Consider the following 19013-nt stretch of genomic DNA (forward strand, 5'->3'; position numbering starts at 1 on the left):
CCTCTTGGATCATGCAACATCCTCATTCTAGACATCACCCTTGACATGTGAGCTTGCTTGTTCAGTCTCAGATTCTGAAATCTTTTCTTCTTCCTCACTAAACCAATGTTATGATCCATTTGTGATCCCTTGGTCGACATAACCATGTTTTTGAACTTAAATTTCCATGTCTTTAGAGACAAACTCAGCTTCTTCTTTTTCTGAAGTCTATGGCTCATAGGGAACAATCCATCAAACACCTTATGTGCATTTTTCTTGTTCTTAACACATTCAAAACCAGATTGTGGATATTCCCGATTTCTCCACACAGTTTCAGTTGGCCATTCCCCCAAAACAGTCAATGGTTCATTGCAAAATTTGAGGCTAGGTTCCAATTCTGAATTTGATACCTTAGGTTGTTCAACACCATCAGCCTCCATGTTTGTTTGATCAATCTCTCGCATCGAATCCTTTTGCAAAAACACCTCAGATGGAGAACAATGCTTCACCGGAGAAAATCAAGCCAACAATCTCTGCTTAAAGAAACTCCAATCCATGATTTTCTCTTTATTCATCTCTCGCATAAACCATGTCAATGCAACTCCGTCTAAAAACAAGAAGACTAGATCAAGCTTCGCATCATCTGAGAAACAACCACGATTGAAAAGCCTCTCCACTTTTGGGATCCACAGCGACGGATCTGTTCCGGTGAACATAGGCGTCTCCATACAACCATCATCGTCATAGATCACAGATTCCACCGTCTTCATCGCGTTGAAGCTCCGATCACAGTTTCACCGCACCAATGATAAGTTTTGTGATATCGTAACCTCTGTAACTAACTCTTTATTGATAACCCAAACACTAACACAAGCTCTTCACCTAACAAAGATCAGAGACGAGAGCACATCACTCTCTCACTAGCACATCGCTAGAACATTCAACAACAATAATAAGCATCCCCCTCCCCACGCACACATAGCTTGTATTTAAAGAGAAGAACTTCAACGGCAACACTTCTAAATGAGAAAGAGTCTCTGCCCTCCTTAGCCAAGTCAGCTCATTCAACTAATCTTCTTTAAAACCGATTGTGTTGATACACCAATTGTATCATTGTCACTCACTGAGCTCGGACTCTCCACTGATTCATGACCTTTTCTCATCAACAATTCCCTGTCTTCTGATGATTCAACCGGAGTAGATTCTTGATCCTTATCCTTCTTCCTCCGCACATATGTCCTCATCGGTGGTGTTTTGCTTTCTTGAGAATCAGCAACAACAGGTTTCTTAGGAGGTGGTGGTTTAGGTGCCTTCTTGGGTTTAGCTTCTTTAAGAACTTTTGGTCGATGCTTCTTTCTCTTTGGTTTTTCAGGAGTCTTGATTTTACTCACTGAGCTCGGACTCTGCACTGATTCATTACCATTTTTCATCAATAACTCCGTGTCTCCTACATTGACAATAACGTATATCTCAGTCCAAAATAAGATAGAATTAAAACCTGTCAAAGCAAATCCCATTTTCTAATCAGCCCTCTTACCTGTACGTTTTGGGATCTGACCGGAGAAACAGAGTGATTCAGTGTCCTCGTTCCCAACAAATCTCCTGCATATGCATCACATCCATAAGCAAATAACCAAAGACGATTCTTTGAAATTTCTCTACTTTAAAACCAAAAAGCTCTTACCTTCTCCGGTTACCATGAGCTTCCTCCTCCACAGTATTTGAGCCGATCGGAGCAGTCGGCTTCATCGGCGTCTCAGGAATCCATGGATCTTCTTCTCTCATTTGAGAAAAAAGCTTGTAACTTTCTATTTTTTCCACTGCAAAAGTTTGAATAAATGTGAAGAAGATCACCAATATTAGAAATTTCTAAGACTATAAAACGATTAAATCCATTTTAGAGAGAGAGAGAGAGAGAGAGAGAGAGAGAGAGAGAGAGAGAGAGATCTATGGAAGTCATTGATTTTGAGCGAGTAGCGACATGAACGATTTATATGAAAGATGACTCCTTTTTTATGATCGCAACAAATTGTTTTATGTAAGAAACAAAAACCAGAAAGTCAGAGTAAGAAATCATACCAGTGGAGGAGATAAGAGAGAAATTTGTTCCGGTGGTAGCTTTGAGAGAGATCACAACCGATTCTTCGTTCTACTCTCTTGGAAACGATCAAGTATAAAGAGCTACAAGGTATACAAGTAATATAGAGAAAAAAAAAAAAAAGAAAAAAAAAAGGAAAAGCTTTTTAGCGTGTGTAGCATGTGACGTTGTTTGTTGTGATGACTTCATTCGTATCTTCTTTTTTTTTTTTCATGTAGCCGTTGTTTGTTTATGGAACGCGCGAAAATCAATTTGATTGACAGAAGATATTTTAATAGATTTTTATTTTAAAATAATAATTTGAATTTTCTAGACCATATTTGTTATCATTGGTTTTTTTTTCTCATCTCTTTTCTCTCTTTTTTTTTTTCATTTTTCTTCTCGTTTACAGATAAATTATATATTTAAATATATAAACATTAAATAATTTTACATCTTATAAGAATTAGATAAGTATAATTTTGATGTTGTTTTCAGGAAAATGATTTGAAATTTGGTTCTAAAAATATCATTGATTTTTTAGCAGTTTGTTCCTTTTTATCTTTTGGTAGCCGTTTGTTTATGCAACGCGCGAAGATCCATTTGATTGACATAAAAAAATTAATAGAATTTTGTTTAAAAATTATAATTTCAATCTCCTAAACCATGTAAAAGATAATTTGAAAAGTTAATAATATTGTTATCACTGTTTTTTCTGTCATCTTTTTTTTCTCCGTTTTTCTTCTCGTCGACAGATAAATTATATAATTTAAATATATATACTCTAAATAATTTTACATCTTATAATTTGATAAGTATGATTTTGATTTTTTTTTTCAGAAAAATGATTTGAAACTTGGTTCTAAATTTATTAATGATTTGTATATTTGTAATGTTGATCGAAAATATGCTATTTTAACAATATTTTATATGTTCTTATGACTTCAAAAAGTTTTATTCGAGATTACAAAATTTATATGATTCGTTTTAGAATTATAATTTTTCAACGAGGAATCATTTATTTATTTTTGCTACTTATAAACATAACCACTTTTCTTTACTGTCAAAACATGACGAAAAAATAACAATTTATTCAAAAAAATTTGCAGGTAGAAGAAAATCATGATGTTGGTGTAGTACTAGTATTACCTTGTAGACGTGGGATAAAATCAACAAACAAATGCTATTCCTGAAGAATCACGTCATCTCCACCCTTAGTCCACGTCACCAATCCCTGCAAATCATAAACACAATATAGACGCAGTTACATATTTCAGCTTTTGATTAGTGTAAAAACAAATTGGGAGGAATTATTTTGTTACACCTCCGGCATGTGATTTGCTTATGAATTATTTTGTTACACCACCAACAAGAATTCCACCAAGGGCATTGTTTACTACCGACAGTCACAGTGCTTGTCCAAACAATCAGAATTTACAGTTTTCTATCAACAAAATTCGTTATAGGAAAAAAAGAGAGATCATTAGTTACCAGTGTTAAAGCAGTCCAACCATATGAAACTTTTCATCGCTTCACCATCTTTTAAATTAAGGTACTTTACTAACAAGCAGAGCCAGAGGCTTCCAACAATTGACATCTCAACCGTCGTTAAGTATGATGTCTTCTTGACCTGTAACAGCGAGACAGTGGGGCTATGTCTAAATTGAACTACAGATTTTTCTATTGGATTGTGACATTTTTAAATGATGACTGACCTGACCTGACCTGAGAAGCACATTTGACATAGAGATGAGGCTAGACCCGAGAGCACTGAGGCTAACCAAGTCCGGGATAATCCCATATGGAAGAGCACTTGATCTGAATTACTGGCATTAATTTGAACCTTTTGTTAGAGCCTTCACCAAACACTTAGTAGGAGACTGCTGCCACGATCTCCAATAAACCACAAAGCTCATAATTGTTGAACTGATTGCTTCTGCCTACAATATATGTCAATGGAATGGAGATGATGAGTTAAAACACATTTGACTTTAAAAAAATATAAACAACACCATGTCTGAATATGATCGAGCTACTATGAATTCATCACTATCTCCTTAAACAACTAAAAGCTATCAATCAGAACAAAACCAGAAAACATCTTAGAGAAGCGTTTTATCATCTTTTGAAAACAAGGAAACGAGGAAAGACAAATCGGATCAGATCAAACAGTTGCCGCCTTATCGCTTTTGAAAAAGATTCCTACTGCCATGGAGGAGATTTACAGAAGCAACCAAGCAAAAGTGTTATTCAGGTAATCACATAACATGTCTCTAACATAAAAGTGATATACTAGGCACTAGCTTTAAATACAAAGTTCCCTTTTCGATCACAAAAGCAGGACTTATATTAGAACAGAGAAAGAAACCAAATCAAATCTGAGAAAGAAACCAATTCACTAATTTCACCAAAACCTTAGTGACTTACATAGAGATGCGTCGGGTTGAAGCATGGCTTGTAGGATTTTCTGGTTTATATCAATAGAAGGAGAAGAATTCTTTAGCCATCTTGGCTCGTTACTCCATATAATATTTGAATAGAAGAGGAAGTAGTAGTAGTAGTAGAAGATGAACAGAGAAAGATGGAGAAGAAGACGAACTGGAAATGGTTGAATAAAACCAAGAATTGATATCAACAGAGGAATGGAGTCCGCCGCCGGTGGAGTATACAGCAGCAGCTCCGATCGAGTCCATCACCGCCCCGGCGTAATTGACGACCATCTCGTTTTCTTTACTCGTCACTTTTAGATCGTATAAAGAAAACTTCGTTCAAAATAAAAAAAAAAAGTTGTAAAAGGAAAAACAAAAATCTGCATTAAAAATAAAAATAGTAAATTAATGATACTTGTGAGGCTGAAATTGTCATTTTACAAAGTTTCTTAATCTCCTCTAACAAATTTTAAATTGACAAGTAAACAAAACAAAACTGGAGGGAGTATTCATCAAATAATATACTAAAAAATATATAATGGCATACAGAGTTGCAAAAACATATATAGTTTTTTTTTTTAAATTTATACTACTACTATTGTATATGTTTAACATTAGTAATGGTTAAAATCAAGAATTAAACATAATTAAACATAATTTTAACCCGGGACATATAGTTAAGTATATTTATTAAAATATAGTTCTTTTACAATAAGTTTTTTGTTGTCATATTTGCTTGCTAGAGAGCAGTATTTATAGATGTTTCATGTGGTAAAAATAAGTTTGGTGAGCAAGTTGATAAAATCTGTAGATGAACTAATAATTTTAGGAAGGTTTTATTTTTTTGATTAGTTTTTTGGTTAAAATTTGGTGCAACAATATTAGCAGGCCAAATATAAGCTTAACATACCAAATATAACATGTGATGTTGTTTTCTGTGATGACTTTCTTCTTATCTTTTTATAGCCGTTTGTTTATGCAGTCCGTAAAAATCCGTATGGTTAATAGAAAAAATTACTTTAAAAATAATACTAAAATGTATTTTTGGTTAAAGATTAGTCTAATCTGATGTAATATGAACAAACAATAATGCACCATACATATATTTTTGGGAATATGTGTGGAAAAAAAAATTATTGTGCTAAAAATTGAGTTCATGTTATGCAAGACATCTTCACAGTAGGATATCATATCATCAATTTGATTATATTGATTGGTTAAATATAGTGTAAGATATAATTTAGGAAATGGAGTTTATATAACTATATTATTAGTCTCTTACGGCATACATGTAAATAACACAATTACATTCTAACATTAGAAAATAAAGTATCCATTGAAAAAAATTCATACTACATCTTTCTTCTTTAAACTCGGAAATTATATATATAAAAAAAAAGATTTAAACTCGTAAATAACCTCTCTTATCTAATGTTTTGAAAATGGCCGATAATATATGGCCATTAGTTTCAATTATTTTGATACCAAATAATGTTGAACTACAAATGTTTGCTTCACCATCCACTTTACTTGTATTAGTGGGATTTCATTCATCAAAGAAACGCTAGAAGCCTAGAAAATCTCACCCATTACATCAGGGTATAACTGTCATTTCGCTTCACAAACAAATGCCTAAATTTAGACGCACGGACGAAAATGCTCAATCTCTCATTTTTGTGGCACAAAGGCCCAATAGATACGGTCACTTGTTTGACCAAAAAAAAAAGATACGGTCACTTGTAAATAGTTATTTGTCAAAAAGATAGATTGTTCAAACGTTGTAAGAAAATTGTAATTTATTAAATAAAAATAAAATAGACGTACTTTTTTTTTTTACTTTTTTTCAATCTTGTTCCAAATCAGGTAGTATTTTAATTTTGGTCAGACTTGTCGATAAATCTACTCGAATACCTTTAGCCATATATCCCTCCTTATGTGTGTTGACCGATACAATAATACGTTATAAATCGGTTGAATTGAACTATTTGTCATCGTGGTGGTGTCAAACTGTCAATTGACCGATGCCAATTACATTGTTTTTCTTTTCTTTTTCTTTTCGTGACATACACTTGATGAATGTGTAATCAAAGACGAATAAACTTTAATTATTGTCTCCCACTTTAAATTTCACAAACTTTCTCACGCACCCATACAATCCTTAAAGAAATACGTACTTCAGTTGGAACCACCTGATATAATTATGATCATGTATCCGTACATCAAACCGGTTAAATACTTCATAACCGAATCTAAAACCAAATTATTAGATTCCGGTTTAAATGATGAATTGACAAAAAGGGAAAGAAGCAAATAATGAAACGAAAATGAGGGGGTGGGTGGGAAGACAGATGAATCGCTATCAACAAAAAGAGAAGCAAAGAAAAGATTTGTGGGGGCAAAAGACTAATGCATAAGTGTGCCTTTGAGACTGTGACATTTTTGGCAACTCATGCGTGAAGATGTTTCTTGCCCATTGTTTCGTCTTTCAACATGATTCTTTTAGATATGTTTCATCTATTTTTAGGGTTCCTTTAAAAAAAAAAATTGCGGGTATCAACGTAACTTTCCAAACCAAGTGGTGTTCCACATATAGTGAGATATAGGTTGTCTTATTGATCGAAGACAAAACTTGAGCTAGACAGTACTGACTGGAACATGGTTAATCACTTTATATGTGACTTTTTCAGATACATTAGAATCAGACCTATTATAGACCCTATTTCACCATTTTAGTGGCACTATATCAATTATACAACATACAACATGATAATGTTAGTGATGAGTTCGAACAAATCAGGTAAAACTTTATCACATATTTCTCTCTCTCTCTCTCTCTCTATATATATATATATATATATATGACAATTGTAAGTAATTTAGATTTTACTCTTCACAATGTGCAAATCAATCAATATGCAATTGCGCTATTTGATAATGACTTCTTACCATACTATTCTATTGTGAGTTTACAAGAAAACATCTTCACTCATAATAGTCCAGCGATTAATATACCGTACACATGGTAATAGTGCAGCTGTATAAAGATTCGTATAGTTTAACACGCTGTAAGAAAAAGACGAACTACGTTTAAAGCTACATCTAAAAGAGCCGTACACTGCCACTTGATGACAACCAATATTTTCAATTTAAAACCCTAGATAACGTCAGACAATGTCGATGCCCACTAAATTTCTTACAGATTTTTGAAAAGAGGTAACAGAATCTTTAAACAGTAACCAATCTTGTATGTGTATAACTACAGTAGTCGCACAGTATACCTTTACATCTACTTTTTAAACTGTGAATTTGGATTCACAACAGAAATGGAAGTGGCAGGTCTTGCATCTTTGACCCATTTCTAGTATGATTACACACACACATATATATATATCTATGTATATGTATATATATATATTCCCAAGTTAAGAAATTCGTAGCATAATTTCCACACAAAAATAAATAATAAGTAGGATACATTGAAGAGTTATTGGTGTTCCTAAGGTAATTAAAGCTTAGAATGCTTTTGTTGAGAGCAAAGTATTACCACTCGATAGTGGTTTCTTCCGCAAGTAAAAGAATGCTTTGTATAGAACAAAGTTCAAAGAGAGATTAAGATATACTAAATTATTTTAAATGTGTGAAAGAGTGACATGAGGTAATTGAAGCGATTTGGGGTACTCGAATGAGTCGTTTTCGAGATCATAACCGAGCCCTAGAGAACGCAGAGTGAAAACTCTATACTTCAAAAGCCAACGGATGAATATTCATTGACCGGTCGTCTTCTTTTGGGAAGCTTTCCATATGTGTTCCTTACACCCCCAACAAATTCTTAAGCAAAAAACTTCCCTTAACCCAACAACCACACACAAGGTTTGAGCAACAACAAAAATTGTGTGTCATCTTTTTGTTTATTTGTGTGTATATACGCACACCCATTTTTGTATTCTTTTTCTGGTTTGTTGTTGTTTACGAAGAGGTTTTGGACAAGAGGAGGTACTATTAGTGTTAGACATTTTTGTATTCTTTGTTATGTCTCTTTTCATGAACAAAGACACCGACAACGCTTTTCTTTCTTTAAGAAGTAAAGAAATCACCACACCTATTTTCTAATGTTATTGATTTAAAAGACAAACCAAAATACATATTTTTGCACGTTTCGTTGTTTTGAATATTTTTTTCCACAAGAATGAAGTCCATGAGACCGTATATTATATTTTTTTGAACAGTTACGGAAACTTGTAAAAACAAAATAACCTAAAACATTAAATATTTAAATAAACTGTTTATAAATTATCTAAAAAATATTTTTTTTAAAGTTCTATAAATTTGTTTTCTGTCATGTGGACTATGAAATTGTTTGTTCTTTAAATTGATCGATATTTTCTAAAGTTTATCGCATTCGTTGTAATATAATAATAGACATAGAAAACCAGATGCATTATTAATCGTGTGGGCTCATAAACTTAAAGAATGCCACCCATATTCAAACGAATAAAAAACCTAAGTGTAGAGACAACTTTGTAAATATTTAAAAGTTACAGAAAATATATAATGGCAACAGAGAAAAAGAATATATTAAAATATTATATCCTAAACAGTCAAAATTTGACAGGTTGGGAAAATAATTGTGTATATGCCTACACAAAGTCTGTCTCGTAACACATCACATGCCCTTTCTTTTGTTCCTTTCTCGTTTCTCTTCATCTTCAGTAGATCACATGGTAGTTAACCAATTTTAGTTTCCTTAAGCTCTCTAAAGTGAAAGAACAATACATAAATTATTGATGAAATCTTTAACTGGGTGTTGACTACATACTCTATACCTTCGAAGATATGACTGAAAATTTTAAGGATGCATTCACTTATATAGTTTAATAGAATCTACTACGATTAACATTTGAAAAGACTCTACACATGTAAATAACGTTGGGTGAATTATAGATTACCAAAAAAACACCTTTATCTTTACCCAAAAGAAAAAAACACCTTTAAGTTTAATTTGCATCTTTTATCATAGTCATAATTTTGAAATTTAAATTTACGACAAGTCAAATATTTTACCAACAGTAATTGTTTCTAGCTACTAGATCTATTATATTTTATTTTCTTCTAATTAAAGTTATAATGGATATGTTTCCGTATGAGTACTGTACATAGGTAAGATTTAAGATATATATTACCAAAAAACTATGGTATCTGCCAAAAATTAAATCGATATGCATGGGTGTATAAATATTCTCTATAAAGTTTCATGAATTTCGAGATAAAATATTTTATATAAAAAGTTTCATGACTTTTTACATATCTATTACAAATTGATGGCAATATCGATATATGTATATAGCCGTGGCAACCTTTCGCTAGTTGTCATCAACAAATATATTCACTATGTGCTATTGATATGGTTGCTATTTTTCACTGCTATAAACGGTGACAAATCCATCCTCAAATTGTTGTGGATCGAATCTACTGAAGCAACTATCGTTGTTTAATGATGGATTCGTAGCAATTTGGTTACTTGCAGGTTATATATTTAATGACGACATTGCTCTTACGCTTTACTTGCAGTGTTATTATGATTATCTTGAAGTGTTTAACTATACATATCTTCTACTTTATAAGCTTTACATGATATGTTTCCAGTCTTAAACGATTTAGTCTTTCTTTATAATATTATAAATTAACAAAAATGTGGGTGCGTGTTAACTTGACGAACATGACGCATTAATTGGAGATTTCCGAACAGGTGATACTCGTTATACTGTACTTCCTTCTCCTCAATATGACGTAAATCTCAGTTTTTCTTACTTCCAAATCATTACAACCTTGAACTTCAAAATCATCCTTCCCATAAACCAACCAAAAAAAAAAAAAAAAGACCCCTGTGATATTCCAGATCTAAGTTATTCCGATTTTGAAAAAGGTTCAATATCTGGTTGATCAACCAAATCAAAAATATAATCTATTTCAGTTGCACTATATATATATATATACATATAAATCCTGAAGGTTGATATGTATAGTCCACACATATGATCATATATTACGTACAATCCTGTTACAGAAAAGCGATTAATGATTTGAATCTGTTGGAAAATGGTCGTCTCATAGATACGTACGTATGTCTATTTAAAATAGCTAGTTGCTAGGTATTAAATATAGTGGTTAGTGAGTCATAACCTATTACCTAGTTTTCATGAACCAATCAGGGACATATAGATGCTCACTCTACTTTACATCTCGCTCAATTATTATTTTTATCGTATATTATATATTATATTGCAAATCATAGTAAAAATGCAAGGACTAAATCAGTCGTTAAAATTTCTCTTTTGAGTAGGATTTTAATTGGATTTAACTAAAATGATTTGCAATGTATTTCGGAGAAAAAAACAAGACCCTTAATTAGAATTTAAGCATTAGTGACAAATTGACAATGATTTTGACCCGTAGACACTATTTAACTCCTTCCAGTTGATAACGACGATGACTGCTTCGTTATACAAATGTCACATATATTTAATGATACCAAACATATTTGAAGATAGTAAGTACATTACTTGGAAAAATGCAAAGGATCTATATTTGTGAAATAAAATAGTTCCGAAAACAATGATGTCTCTGTGAAAGGGAAACAAAATAAGGTGACTGTAAGAAAGTTTTTATAAGAAATAGTTTAAATACAATTTAAATTTAATGGGGACAAAAAAAGGTGAACCCTACATCGAATTTTAAATAACCAACAGCACTCTCTATCAACAACAAACGATTGTAAGGTTGCAAATATGGGTATATACAAAGAAGACATCAAATTGCAAGGATATTAACAACTCGATACGGAAAAGAATCGATTATTATTTTCTTTCTTTTTTGTTGATATCGAAAAATACTAGAAATAAACAGGAGATCTTATGTCAAACTGTTATAATTGGTCAGCCGAATTTAGTCCGCCTGTCCGGAAAAATGGGATGAACTAGCTAGGCGTGTTAAAATATACTATAGTGGTATTGCATACTAATATTTATAAAAGTGATCAATTCTATTCTAAGTCGTCTTTCATTCTAAGGCGTGTTAAACATTCGTAGACACTCAAGACCGTTTTCACATTATATATTTATTATTTATGTATGTGAGTATGACATGTGTGCATATCTATTTTCTTACATCCTTTAGGGAATCTTATGTATTACACCTCACACATCATATTTATATCTACCACTAAACCCTATATAAAATATATATATATATATATATATATATATATCTACCATTGAATTTATATGATTTAATATTTGGTTGTATTCGATAGAGATTATTATCGTACACCATACAAGTAGCTTAATTAAGCACATCTCGAGGTGTGAAAATCTCGGAATTGAACTGTATGATCTTGAGCCAAAGTCCAAAGTAGTTTCCAATGAAAGAGTATAATCTTTCACTATTAAAGATCTCTACAGCGAATGTCCAGTACTAAAATATCACCGTGAAAAACTCATATACTGCAATCAGTCATCAAACCACCATAAAACAGTACAAAATAGTTAAAACGATATAATATCATTTTAATATTAGTTTCTCCCCTTTTATAATTAATAATTATCAAATCGATATACTTCGTATCCCATCGCAAAAAAATTACCACCAACCCAAAATATCCGTTATAACTTATTAGTATGGAAATTAGGAACAGGAAAAAATGGGACATAGCCCAAGAGTGAGAGAGAGAGAAGAAAGAAAAATTTTTTTTGATAGGGGTCCATAACATGTCCTCTCTAGCGTCAACATCATCTTCCATTACTACTATTACTTTCACCCTCTCATCAAACTCACTCAACCTTTCATCTTTCTTATTACCTAATATATCAGATCCATAAAACAAGTTGATCCCTTAACCTTCTTCACCAACATCTCTTACTCTCTCTCTCTATCTCTCTACACTCAACAAGATCATATCATGTCTTCTCCAAGAGAAAGAGGAAAGAGCTTGATGGAATCATCAGGATCAGAGCCACCGGTGACACCAAGCCGTTACGAGTCGCAGAAGAGACGCGACTGGAACACTTTCGGACAGTACTTGAAGAATCAGAGACCGCCCGTGCCGATGTCTCACTGCAGCTGCAACCACGTGCTTGATTTCCTCAGGTACTTAGACCAGTTCGGTAAGACAAAGGTGCACGTACCTGGCTGTATGTTCTACGGCCAGCCTGAGCCACCAGCTCCTTGCACGTGCCCTCTCAGACAAGCTTGGGGAAGTCTAGACGCTTTGATCGGACGGCTGAGAGCAGCTTATGAGGAGAACGGTGGATCTCCGGAGACGAACCCTTTCGCTAGTGGAGCGATAAGGGTTTATCTGAGGGAGGTTAGGGAGTGTCAGGCTAAGGCTAGAGGGATTCCTTACAAGAAGAAGAAGAAGAAGAAGCCAACGTCGGAGATGGGTGGTGGAAGAGACGACTCTTCTTCTTCCTCATCCTCTTCCTTCAGCTTCTCTTAAGAGATTCTCCATCTTCGTGAAAGACTTTTGTGGTAATATATTTCTCCATTAACTATGTTTTATTTTTTTTATTGAATATATGCCTTTGCATTCATTTTTACACACATTAAAACAAGCATATATAGACCATTATATATTTGCATATTTTATTTATTGATCTCTTTATTGGACTCTTATGCAAAATTTTTGTTTCACTTGGTAAAAAAATGCATCCTTTCTTATTGTAAGATTGTCTATGAATCAAAACCCTAACTGGAGAACTAATTAGGCTTTCGATTTCTGTGAAAGTCTTGATCTGATTAAAAATATTATTGATGTTGAGTGCTGATTAAGGGACTTGTTTAGAATTAGATCTTAGGTTTTGAATGGAAGTAGATTTGGGTTTGAGATTATTTCTTTTAAATTGTTTTAGCTCTTTAAATGAAATTAGATTTTGGTTTTGGAATAATTGGTAAATACCGAAAAGGTTTTTTTAGTTTCTAGCATACCAGGATATTAAAAATTTTGTTGGATGATTCATTAAGTAAATTTTCTAGTATCAGAAGTAAAAATTTAGATTGATTTCAAAACCTTAGTATGAAAATGCATCCCTTTTTAAATCTACGTTGGTATGTGGAAATTAAAGATTTTCAAGTTATCCTCGAGAACTACTCATTCAAGATTTGAAAAAAAGCATATGATTTAACCTGTTTACAAAGAAAAAAAAAAGAGATCTCTATGTACATACATTTTTACCACTGTTGTTTATTTAAACAGTAGTTCAAGGAAAGTAATGATTGGCTCTTGGAATGCATCTCTTAAAAGATTTTTGTAGATTTGGTTCCCCATTGATGATCAAGGGATTGATTGAACCTTTTTCCCTCATATTATAACCTAAATAAATCGATCAATGATTGTTCTCAAAGGTTAGTAAGGTTATCTCGGAATAGAAATTCACACACATACTTTAATGTTTTTTAATCCATGCTTTAAATTATTGCAATGTGGGTCTTAAGGAGAATGATCTCAATAGTCAATAGGAACAATTTAACCAAATCTTCAAAATTATCCGTCATATTTTATGAAATTAGGACCTCAGATTTTAGAGCTAGGATTGTGACATGTTAATTGGACCTTTTGTGAAGGCTGTTTGTTGTTAAAATAAAAAAATACAGGCTGTTTATACTTTATAATGCTTGAACATTTGAAGTACATATTCATATGTATTTTCTGAGATTATATAATTAGATTATGTGGGACAGTAAGTTTCTCTTTGAATCCATCCAAATCATTTTTATTTTCTTTGATCTCAAACATAAATACAATCTTAGGTTAATATATACATATATTTATATTTTGCTCGAATCATCTTTATGCGTCTTCCTTTAGGATATTTGTCACCACTCACTTTGGAAAAGCTTGAAAGTTTGTTTTGTCCCCCGCAAAGCTTTATAGATTTTGTTCGATGATACATTGTACGTAGCATATGTCACAGGAAACATAAGTTAAAGAATATATCTTGGATCAACTGGCGTTGAGTTTATATTTAGGTCGGACAAGATGCATGCATCTCGCATAGCTATGCTTAGACTTTAATTTGTGTATGTTGATCTTTCTGCATCTGAGAATCTAGCTAATTGCGCATAATATGTGTTACTGGCTATTAATTAGTGAACTAATCTTGCTACAATAGAAATTGGCAGGATCAGTAAGTCTCAAAGAGGTATCAAACGTAAAAGAGACCTCAAATCTATCTACTGCTGATCAAGAAGTCAAAGTGAAATGGTATCATCAACATATATTTCGGCCCATTTTAGCCGCTCCTCTCGTCCCCTCCACTATATCCGTCGCTATCGGTCATATATATCTTCTTAAGCTCTATTCATCTTTATTCACTTATTAAGTTCTTTTTGAATAAGTAAGTGTATAGAGTTTATTATATATTGAAGTCAGGTTTGTTTTGTACTTCTATGTCTTCTCATGTCAGCGTACTTCTATGTCTTATATAAGTCCAACATATTGGATTTAAATGAAAACAATGGTCTATGGTGGAATAGTAGAGTCTGATGACCACCGAATTTTTTTTTGGCATTTTATAATTATATTGATGGATTTACGTAATAACTTAAAGAAAAACCTAGTACTTTGATAAGTTGAAAAATTATCAAAACAATCAGTTGGGAACTAGTGAAATAATGAAAATCTAGTTTCCTGACTAATTAATGCTCCTAACAAATATGAGAACCGTAAAATTTAACTTAGTAAAAACAACTAATCATGTTGGTAAATTAATACCAAACGAAAAACAAGTTGGTTTGAACATAACGGAAATAAACATTAATTTACGGTGTTATATGGTAGGGAAATTCCCATGCAAAAAAAAAAATTGGTAGGGCAATTCAACTTGCATTTTTTTGTCTTCAGAATAATTCTTTACCGTTTTCTAAGTGTCAATTATACTGTGTAAATGTGGAGATATAGCTAAGTTGGCGTATTATATTTTACGTCTTTTTAATGAATCAAAGTTATGACTTTGAGTCTCGACACTAGAGAAGATACTATTTGTAAGAGAAAAGTATATTCTCCTGCTTTACAGTAAACTTTGAGAACCTTTTATATTAAATAACAAGAGCCAGCCAATGAATAATTTGTATGTTCCCCATTTGAAATGAAAAGTGCAAAGAGTTTTCAAAATTTACCTAAATAAATAGTTTAAAGACGGTTTTATGTGTCGCCTCAACAAGCAAAGACATTTTAAGCCTCGATTGTTTTTTATTTACATTTTTATGTTATAATGATTATAGTTATATGTCTTCTCTCCTCCGCTATCGGGCTCACTCCAACAAGCTTCGTTGGATTTGCTTCAAAAGCTTTGGTCTCCTTCTTATGGAAGCAAAGGAATGTGCGTCGTCACACCTAATTAATTGAGAATCACGTGGCCTTTGATTTGGCTTCACTCATTGAAGAAATCAGCCGTATCCCCGTACCATAGGAGCATGTCTAGAGCTCCTATCACGAGCTCAATCCCTTCACACGAATGAGGAAACGTATTTGGCCAAATGGTTTCGCCTCATTCCCTATCGCACATTACACACAACTGTGAAAGTCTTAACCATCCAAAGACAACTAAAAAGAAGCCCAAATAATCTCTTAAATACTATATGATAGGCCCAAGTCCCAACATACCCTCGATCAGTTTATAACATTGTTTCTCAGTTCTCGTGAAAGTTCTCAGCTCTCTTCACAAGTTAGCCACCTATCATGTCATGACCTAACATAGGGAGATATTCATACAAAATAATTGTTCCATTCCATATATCCTACGTTACATTTTACAACCAAGGAAAACCACATATAAATTTGGCTGTACCTCCAAAAGATATTCAATTAGAATATCACATATACCGACTAGTGCTACTCCCAAAAAAAAAATACAATACTATCATCTATCAAAGCTCGATGATTAAATCCGATCGATACCGATTTCAGAAAGATAAATTACAATTGAATAGAACTCCATATTTTTACCGCAGCATTCTTTATTTTTAATCATTAAGACAAAAACCGTTGGAAAGAACGTGGAGATCGGGTAAGAGCATATAACATTAAATGATTTTGAAAACAAGAGCATTAAATTCAAACCCACATACGACACGTGGGATTTCTAGAAACTGCTTTGTTAACTGTACAAGATATTAAGACGTTAAACGTCATCGATAGATTTGATCGATGAGGGAGGAAGAGGATTTGAAAGAAGAAGAACATAAAAAAGGCAAAACGACATGCAATGCAAGGGAAATGTCGTGACCTAGTGAGAGTGAGACATCAATGGTGGTGTGTGTACTTTGAAGTAAAGAGAGTTACGGTCTTACGGAACACACAAAACACAGAAACATTTACTAAAAAGAAACATTTACCAAAAAGAAGCATCGCATCCCCCACTCCCACTTCACGTCACCACTTATCTACTTCCACGTCACTTTCAATTTCCACCAAATTTTTTTTACGGTCATTAAATTCAAACCCGGGCCCAGCCCCACCAAAGCTTCTACTAATTGGTCTATTTTTCCACATTGAATTAATCAAATAACGATTTTCTTTTTCTTTTTTTTTTTCTATCGTTTGCGTTTAACTTTTTAGGACGAAATTAAAAATAGTAATATCAGTTTGAGAAAACTTTACAACAACAACAACAGTATATACATATACAGGGGTGGATCCACCTTATTCAAAGGTGATGCATGTGCACCATATGAAATTATAAATAGTTTAGTTTATATATTAATTCTTAAAGTTAAAATGGCATAATGGTAGGAATGCACTCTATTAAAAATGAGATCATGGGTTTGACATCTTCTATGTTATAATTTTATAGTTTTTTGCACCTAGTGACAATTTTGGCTAGATCTGCCACCGAGTATATAATTCCCAATAATGTTATTGGTGGCCATTAACATATGAAAAATTGAATGACATGTAAAGATTTTAAGAGTCAATGAAATCTTTTTGGACCCCGCTTGTTCGAAATCCACCTTCTCAAGATCTCTTCTTACACCCCAATCGAATTAGATTATTTATTTCTTTATCTTTTCTTTTGGGTTACCCAAAGAGTTCCAATTTTTCGGCTAAGACATAACTGCATCGAATTAGATTTTACTAGTTTCATTGTACACTTTTAAATAAACTCGACGTTCTAATTCTGAGTAACACGAACAATCCAAAAACTCAATTCTAAGACGTTTTTTCACTAGCTTGAAGATGAAAGAATCTTGGCTCCATATAATAGGTTTACTATACATTTATTTACAAAATATTAACTTTTGGAAATGTATATTGATTCGTTAGTTGTTATAGTTTCCGTCAATTATATGATACAGTATGGGGATATTATGAGCGTTTGATGTCCAAAAGTCTAAAAGAAAAGGTGGGCAAAAAACAAACATTTTTACTTTACAAACCGATAATATACGTTATGTAATCACTTGTATCCATTCACATCATATATAGTAAGTAATAGTAGTACCTCCTCTCCTCATCATGCTTCAGCGTGTGATCTCTTTCTCCACATATATAATACTTTTGTATTTTGTTAGTGAGCGTGTCTTCGTATATGGTTTTTTTATGCTCGTCTAAAAAAATTCAAAATGTCTTGCGGATTATTTTACCATCCATTGCTTCACGTTTTCCCATTTCATGATTTCATGCGTGCTAATTTAAAGGTAATTTAAGTATGCTATACAAATAATTGATATTTATTATAATGATCATCCTACGGACTTTTATTTAACCGAGCTATGACTACAGCTAAAGTAAATTACCTTTTGTGTCAAGAAAAAAGAATAGTAGTTATTTATATAGTTTATGGTTTCGTCGTCTCGTGGACTTGCATTGAGAAAGTGTCACTCGATAAATCTTCCGTCACCAAAAAAAAAAATCTTCCGTCACGAAACCCTACTCATACCTCCTCGCTCTGATCCAGAACCATCAACCGTCTTTTATAGCAAGTACAAATTGTTAATTTATTCTTTTTTTTCTTTCTATAATATGATTTCAACGTATTCTCCATAGATTTTTTTGAATTTTATATAAACTAGAATATGTAAACTTTGGAAAACAGTTTTGATGTATTATCATTTTTCTAAGTTAGTAGTAAAACTTGTAGCAACCACAAGTTTATACTTAGCATTGTATATCATTTTTTCTAAGATAAAATTGTATTACATTAACTCGACTGTACATATATATATATATATATATATATTCACACAGATATATATATATATATATATATATATATATATATTCACACAGAATGCAATTCAGCCAATTAATAAGCATGTGCACAAAAACATGTTATATATGTTAGTGGATCTATATATATAACACAAAGTCGCGTTTATATGTTGACGCATGTGTAAATCACATGTATATGTATGTGTGTTTGTGTTTTTTATGACCGGCAAGATGAGTAGGCAAGAGATAATGCGTGCCCTACAAATCTTAAATCTCTCACTTTGTAAGGAAAGAGAAAAAAAATTTTAGTTGCGAACTTGCAATC

General features: G+C 32.6%; 2 protein-coding genes across 6 annotated transcripts; one reads left to right on the forward strand and one right to left on the reverse strand.

Moving 5' to 3' along the window:
- On the reverse strand, window positions 7-4834 carry LOC104793188 (protein ROS1-like). 4 transcript variants are annotated; one of them, XM_010519493.2, is made up of 9 exons: window positions 4656-4834; window positions 4484-4523; window positions 3772-3996; window positions 3548-3686; window positions 3206-3290; window positions 2059-2160; window positions 1664-1799; window positions 1517-1581; window positions 7-1426 (listed from the first exon to the last, which is right to left on the reverse strand). In XM_010519493.2, the coding sequence occupies exons 7-9, from the start codon at window positions 1762-1764 to the stop codon at window positions 1044-1046; spliced, it is 549 nt and encodes a 182-aa protein (XP_010517795.1). In that variant the 5' UTR covers window positions 1765-1799; window positions 2059-2160; window positions 3206-3290; window positions 3548-3686; window positions 3772-3996; window positions 4484-4523; window positions 4656-4834; the 3' UTR covers window positions 7-1043. The 4 variants fall into 4 exon arrangements, with proteins under 4 accessions (XP_010517795.1, XP_010517794.1, XP_010517793.1 ...); XM_010519492.2 differs by having other exon boundaries at window positions 3782-3996; window positions 4484-4834; XM_010519491.2 differs by having other exon boundaries at window positions 3777-3996; window positions 4484-4834.
- On the forward strand, window positions 12310-15057 carry LOC104793189 (protein LIGHT-DEPENDENT SHORT HYPOCOTYLS 10). Of its 2 annotated transcripts, none has more exons than XM_010519495.2 (2): window positions 12310-13008; window positions 14659-15057. In XM_010519495.2, exon 1 carries the CDS (start codon window positions 12440-12442, stop codon window positions 12974-12976), a length of 537 nt encoding a protein of 178 aa, XP_010517797.1. In that variant the 5' UTR covers window positions 12310-12439; the 3' UTR covers window positions 12977-13008; window positions 14659-15057. The 2 variants fall into 2 exon arrangements, with proteins under 2 accessions (XP_010517797.1, XP_010517796.1); XM_010519494.2 differs by having other exon boundaries at window positions 12315-13008; window positions 14649-15057.

The sequence above is a fragment of the Camelina sativa genome, chromosome 6, assembly GCF_000633955.1.
Source record: "Camelina sativa cultivar DH55 chromosome 6, Cs, whole genome shotgun sequence".
NCBI classification, from domain to species: domain Eukaryota; kingdom Viridiplantae; phylum Streptophyta; class Magnoliopsida; order Brassicales; family Brassicaceae; genus Camelina; species Camelina sativa.